The sequence below is a fragment of the Babylonia areolata genome, chromosome 4 (genome assembly GCF_041734735.1).
Source record: "Babylonia areolata isolate BAREFJ2019XMU chromosome 4, ASM4173473v1, whole genome shotgun sequence".
Taxonomy (NCBI): Eukaryota; Metazoa; Mollusca; class Gastropoda; order Neogastropoda; family Buccinidae; genus Babylonia; species Babylonia areolata.
This window is the reverse complement of record NC_134879.1, coordinates 25449905-25456577: the sequence shown is the minus strand read 5'-3', so window position 1 is coordinate 25456577 and position 6673 is coordinate 25449905. Positions and strand designations below refer to the sequence as shown.

At 45.5% G+C, this 6673-nt stretch overlaps 1 protein-coding gene across 1 annotated transcript; it reads left to right on the top strand.

The window, feature by feature from the left end:
* The first annotated feature begins 1354 nt into the window (after positions 1–1354).
* Positions 1355–6188, top strand: LOC143281420 (uncharacterized). The gene is made up of 2 exons (XM_076586629.1): positions 1355–1402; positions 5280–6188. The coding sequence occupies exons 1-2, from the start codon at positions 1355–1357 to the stop codon at positions 6186–6188; spliced, it is 957 nt and encodes a 318-aa protein (XP_076442744.1).
* Positions 6189–6673: the final 485 nt, after the last annotated feature.

The window sequence follows — 6673 nt, the reverse complement described above, 5'->3', positions numbered from 1 at the left end:
ACACGACATGACACATCACCAGACATAGGACACGTAGTGACATCACCAGTCACCTGACACAAAGTGACATCAGACACGACATGACACATCACGAGACACAGGACACGTAGTGACATCACCAGTCACCTGACACAAAGTGACATCAGACACATGACACATCACCAAACACAGGACACGTAGTGACATCACCAGTCACCTGACACAAAGTGACATCATCAGACAGGACATGACACATCACCAAACACAGGACACGTAGTGACATCACCAGTCACCTGACACAAAGTGGCATCAGACAGGACACATCAGGAGACAGGATACGTAGTGACATCACCAGTCAACTGACACAAAGTGACATCAGACACATGACACATCACCAAACACAGGACACGTAGTGACATCACCAGTCACCTGACACAAAGTGACATCAGACAGGACATGACACATCACGAGACACAGGACACGTAGTGACATCACCAGTCACCAGACACAAAGTGACATCAGACACGACACATCACCAGACATAGGACACGTAGAGACATCACCAGTCACCTGACACAAAGTGACATCAGACACGACATGACACATCACCAGACACAGGACACGTAGAGACATCACCAGTCACCTGACACAAAGTGACATCAGACATGACATGACACATCACGAGACAGGACACGTAGTGACATCACCAGTCACCTGACACAAAGTGACATCAGACACATGACACATCACCAAACACAGGACACGTAGTGACATCACCAGTCACCTGACACAAAGTGACATCATCAGACAGGACATGACACATCACCAAACACACGACACGTAGTGACATCACCAGTCACCTGACACAAAGTGGCATCAGACAGGACACATCAGGAGACAGGATACGTAGTGACATCACCAGTCACCTGACACAAAGTGACATCAGACACGACACATCACCAGACATAGGACACGTAGTGACTTCACCTGACACAAAGTGACATCAGACAGGACACGATAGGACACATCGCCACACACAGGACACTTGGTGACATCACCAAACACCTGACACGACAGGACATATTACCAGACGCAACAAAACATATCACCATGTCACCTCCCAGGACACAGCTGAACAAAACACGACACTCCAGGTTCTGGATTCTGGAAGACTTACAGAATCTACCAGACTATTAGATCAGAGTATGGTAGAATCTAGTGGGATCTGCGAAGATCTTGTACAATGCCGTACACCGTGCTGGAATGTACTGCATTCTGGTAGATTTTACTGGGTCTCATGGTCGGATGTCGTGTCGTGTGTCCATGTCAGGTGTTGGTGATTCGGGTGTGTCGTCAAGCAGTGTAGAACTAACCGATGTCGTCCAAGCACCCGACACATAAATGCAGCACTCTGAGCACGCTGGTATACTAGCGAGCACAAGCCTGTACAATCATCTTCACTGGGAAACGTTTACGCAGACCGCTCAGGGCGTTTTGCAGAGAGCCACTTGGGGAGAGAAAAAAAAATGCTGCTATATCTTTTCAAATGTTACCTGGTTAACACATTTTTTTTTTTAAATTGAGCTAATCCCATTGCCAAGCAGATGGCTCGCATGGATTGCCGGCAGACGACTATTTTGTTTCGACATTCACGCGTGTTGTTTATGGTGTTCAGGGCCGAAACCTTTGACTGAGGGGTGCTTCTTCTCTGAAGACCATGTCACACCATTTTGCAAACAAGTTGTTAACTCTCTCCTTCACAGCGTTCTTTAAACCAAAGAGACAAATACTGCAATGGAAAAAAACAACAACAGTGCACAATAAATGAACAAGCAAAACCTTTGACTTGGCACAGAACCTTTCCATTCGTCTTTTTGATTTTGTGCGGAAAGTGCGCAATGATGCGAAGATTCTGTGAGAGATGCAAGACTTCTTTTTTTTTAATGTCGGGAGAAGCCCGTGCTCAATATGTAAAAATGAAACCACAGGTTGCTGTTATGGAAAGCCTTTTCCCTTGCTCACTGACAAAAAACTCAAGCCATTTTTTTTTAAGACAAGCTGGGGGGAAAGGAAAAGGACTTGATGTTGACACACCAGTAATGTTTTATTGTTTACTTGTTTACCAAAGACCAGCAAAGGCAAATATTCCCGCACGACTTATTTATCTACGTTTCCGAACCATACTACAGCTCTTCGTGACAAGGAGAAATTTTATACGTTTTTTGTTTGCAGACAACTTGTTTATCCAGTGTGTTCTTTTCTTCCATGAGTTCGTACTTTAAAAAAAAAAAAAATTTGTCGTTTTAAATCTGCTGTGTATTATTGCGTTGTGCACAGGAAGTTCTGTCTGCGATGCCATTATGAACATCTTCAGTGCGTTCAGAAATGCCATCAGGATTATCGATGTCAGTTCTTATCCAATAGGTTTTTGCCCCCAGTGTGTGTGTGTGTGCGCGCGTTATAGATAATTATGTCGATGCTGGATCCGTGTCTCTATCACGGGTCTTTGTGGTTCTTGTGACGAGAGACTGAGAGGAGCGTGTGTGCATCAAACTTTTTTCCCCTGCACTGTTAAATACTTTTGGATTTCTTTATGACATCAAGCGCGTGACACACATACTCGTACATTTAGTTGTATGGAGCCTCGCGGCAAAAGGTGTCTATTCACGCGCAGAAATGCTTTCATCACTTGAAATTCTGTCCATGACGTGCTTGCTTCCAATTCGATGATTCCACAAAACCTGATCGGACTGCCTCCCACGGAACAACAATAAAACACATTTGACCTACTCTTCGGGCCGCCAAGTGATAGCGTGCTTGGGAATGATATTATTCTGGCACGCTTGGAAATGAAAATGATATTCTGCATTGGGCCAAACTCGGATTGAGGAACACTGGCTTCGGGAGTCCAAACCTGTCACAGCGGTCAAAAAGCAGTGTCTATCGTGTTTCGAATCTATCATCATTTTTAAGCGCGTTGGGTAACGCTGCTGGTCAGGCATCAGCTTTTGCAGATGAGGTGTAGCGTATATGGATTTGTCCGAACGCAGTAACGCCTCCTTGAGTTACTGATACTGATATCATCGTTTTTAAGTAGAGGGTGGGAGGGGGTGGGGTGGAGGGAATGGGGGCGGGGGGTTGGGGGGGGGGCTATCGCTCACGTCCATGAGCGTGATGCTCAGAAAGTGCCGCGACGGCCGTATGTGCGTGCACCGCTGGTCATTATGTACAAGGGAAGGAATAAATACACGGAAGTGAAGGAGCAACTACACGAGTTATCTGTCAGGCTCGGGAAAACACTTCGGTTTCCTGTATAAAGATGTGATTGATTTTGCTGGTCTGTTACTATACACATTTTTTTTGTTGATGTTGTTCGTCAATATTTTTGACGAAATTAGTCACTGCATTACGAAACAAATGAATCAGTCACAATTATTGATATGATTTTGAAACGAAAATGAGGACGTTGTTCATTCAGTTGTTACCAACATAATGCGTTTGTGACTGGAAGATTTTACCTCTTCTTTTTTCTTTTCTTTTCTCTTTTACTCCTTTCTTTGACAGATGCCATCCGTTTGCTGTCAACCGGTTAACTTATACGCGGCATGATAAAATAGTAGTTTCTTGTGATTTGTTGACTAATTAATGAAACCTAAACGAAATGTTCACCAAAGTTTTTTTTTTATAATCTAAACTTGTTTCGCATGCGTCGATAGCTATTAATAGAATAATGGATTGCTTTTTATAGTTAAGTACCTTCTTCAAGCAGGGTGATACAGTACAATGATTATGTATATAATAGTCTCAAATGGTTCGCTCTCATTCTTGTGCTGTGGTTCGCGCGATACATAATTTCGGTTGTTGGTTTGCTTTTGTTTGGTTTGGTTTGGTTTGTTTTTGGTTGGTTGGTTGGTTGTTTTTTATTTGGGCTTCTGAAAACCAGGTATAATGGAGACCCTGCGTGTGATGACTCAAAAGGTTTGACAACAGTGACCAAAGAGTTGACAAAAGAGTTATGAAGAGTTATTTCTCCATTTTTTTTTTTTTTTTAAACAATGTTTGGGCGTTTGTTTCTCCATATTATACGCCCAGCTTTCAACTATTTTTGTCGTTCACGTCAGTCGAAAACTTCGGTCATCACTGGGTTTTTATTGTTGTTGTTTTGATTTTTTGCCTGCCTTCTGTCTGTATCCCCTGTGCCTGGTAGAGACTATTCCCGACATACATATAGACACAGCCTGTTTGCTGGTATCTGTTCGTTTCAGCACTGTTTTGCACGTGATTGTCCGGCAACAGCACACGATTCCGTCATCTCCTCAACGGTCTTTGCGGTCCGAATGGGCTACATAAATTGCACTCTCTCTCTCTGTCTGTCTCTGTCACACACACACAGGTAACCGATACGTTCGAGTTCCAGAGGTGCCGAAGACTGCAGAATCATGCCACATTACTACCATCCATCACGTAACCCTCATACCTCCTCCACCACCACCACCACCCGATTGCCGCGGCCCATTCTACTTCCAGAAGAACCGTCTTATATTTTCAGAGTGATGCACGAAAATTTGCGATGCGCACAAAACAAGCTACCGATGCTGGGACACACTTGGTCCCATAGCCAGCAAAGCGTCATTGTGTACGATACCCAACTTGTGTTACTTTTGATATTTTTTACATTTATATAGTTACAGTAGTATCTGTGGTAGTTTCCCCAAAAGGTTTGACAAAGTACAAAAGGTCTGTTGTTAAATCAACTGACCTGACCACCTTGGTCCACAAGAAAAAAATACAGACTGTGTGGCCACACTCACCAGTGTCCTTTCGATACTGTGTTGAAAGAAATAAGGATCTACTTCCGTCGTTGTTTTTACTCTTTTATTATTTTCCTTAATATACATTGATATAACTACATAAATACGTACATTAAATTTCGTTGAAAAAAATCTGACTTTTGATTCAAGATTCAAGACAGTAGTCATCGAGATTCCTGCTCTATCGGCGAGATTCGAGATTCTTGCTCTATCGGCGAGATTCCTGCTCTGTCGGCGAGATTCCTGCTCTATCGGCGTGACAGCCAAAGTGCCAGAAAGCGGCTCGCGAGCAAGACGACTAAGACGTTAAGCATAAGACCCTAAAATACGTGATGCCTTGGACATTCACTGAGGGTCACCTTCCCCCAGAGGCAACAAGAGCCATCACCAAGGAACCCCAAGAATCGAGGTTCTACATGCTCCCAAAGATCCACAAAAGACAATCCTGGGAGACCTATAGTGTCTGCATGTGCTTGCCCCACTGTTCAGCTTTCCGCGTTTCTGGACAGGCTTTTCCAGCCACTCGTGGAAAAACTCCCTACGTACATCAAAGACACGAATCACGCCCTTGAGCTCTTTCACAAGTTCCGTTTCCCCAACCAACTGGAACCTCCTCTGCTCTTCACCATGGACATCACCTCACTCTACACCAACATTCCCCACAAGGATGGCCTCATTGCCCTCAAGCACTTTCTGAGCAACAGCACGTACAACGTCCATGTGCCCACTATCCTTCGCCTGGCGGAACTAGTACTCACACTGAACTCTTTCCAGTTCGGAGACTCACACTACCAGCAGACAAGTGGAGTAGCCATGGGAACGCGCATGGGCCCCGGCTACGTGGAGTCCCACATCTTCCAGCAGTATAGTGGCCCCATGCCAGCCCTTTTTCGCCAGTTCATCGACGACTGTGTGGGCCTGTGGACAGGTGACAGAAGCGAACTGCTGTCCGTCATCAGTTTTGTCAATGCCTTCCACCATTCTCTGAAGTTCACTCATGAAATATCTGACAGCTCTCTCCCCTTCCTGGGTATCCAGCTTATGATCACACCTGTCAACCAAACCATCTCTACCTCAATCCACTACAAGAACACAGACTCACATTCCTACCTGCTGTACTCCTCAAGCCATCCAGCCGCCACCAAACGTGCCATTCCATTCTCCCAGTTCTACCGCCTCAGACGCCTGTGCAGCAATGAGGAAGATTTCCACACCCAGACAGCCCAGATGATCAGCTTCTTCAAGACACGAGGATATCCCGAAGAGTTGATCCAACAGGCACTGGACCAGGCCAAGCGTATCTCCAAAGAGGAGGCCTTAACACCCAAGACCAAGGCAGATCACAATGACCGCACCCTTATACATCCTCATCAAGAACTTTCCTATCTTACAGTCTGACCCCGAAGTTGGCAAGTCATTCAAGAACCTTCCTCAGATGGCCTTCAAACGAGACCGTAACCTGGGCGATCATCTGGTTAGGTAGTCATTCCGACCCACAGCCCCCCAGAACCTCCGCTCCCTGGGCAACAGCTGCTGTGACAGACCTAAGTGCAAATACTGTCCCTTCCTCAACACTACCACACTCACCTTCAAGGGGCCCTCGGGACGCCAGTTCACCATGAGGAGCAGTTTCACCTGCCAAACCAATGATTTGGTATATGTGGTCAACTGCAGCCTGTGTGGTCGTATCTACGTAGGCGAGACACACCGCACACTGGAAGAACGCAGCAAAGAGCACAGGGACAGCATCCTCCAGAAAAAGCAAACCCCTGTTGCTATACACTTCAACACTGATCCCCACAGCATAACCCACTTCTCCATATCAGTGGTCTGGCGCAACAGAACTGGTGACTCCTTCAAGAGAAAGAACATGGAGAAACAGA

Bases quoted from the DNA above. Each gene is read 5' to 3' on its own strand.
- LOC143281420 (XM_076586629.1), top strand. From the start codon at position 1,355: ATGTCGTCCAAGCACCCGACACATAAATGCAGCACTCTGAGCACGCTG. The intron at 1,403-5,279 runs GTATACTAGCGA...CCCACTGTTCAG, and splicing joins GCAGCACTCTGAGCACGCTG to CTTTCCGCGTTTCTGGACAG.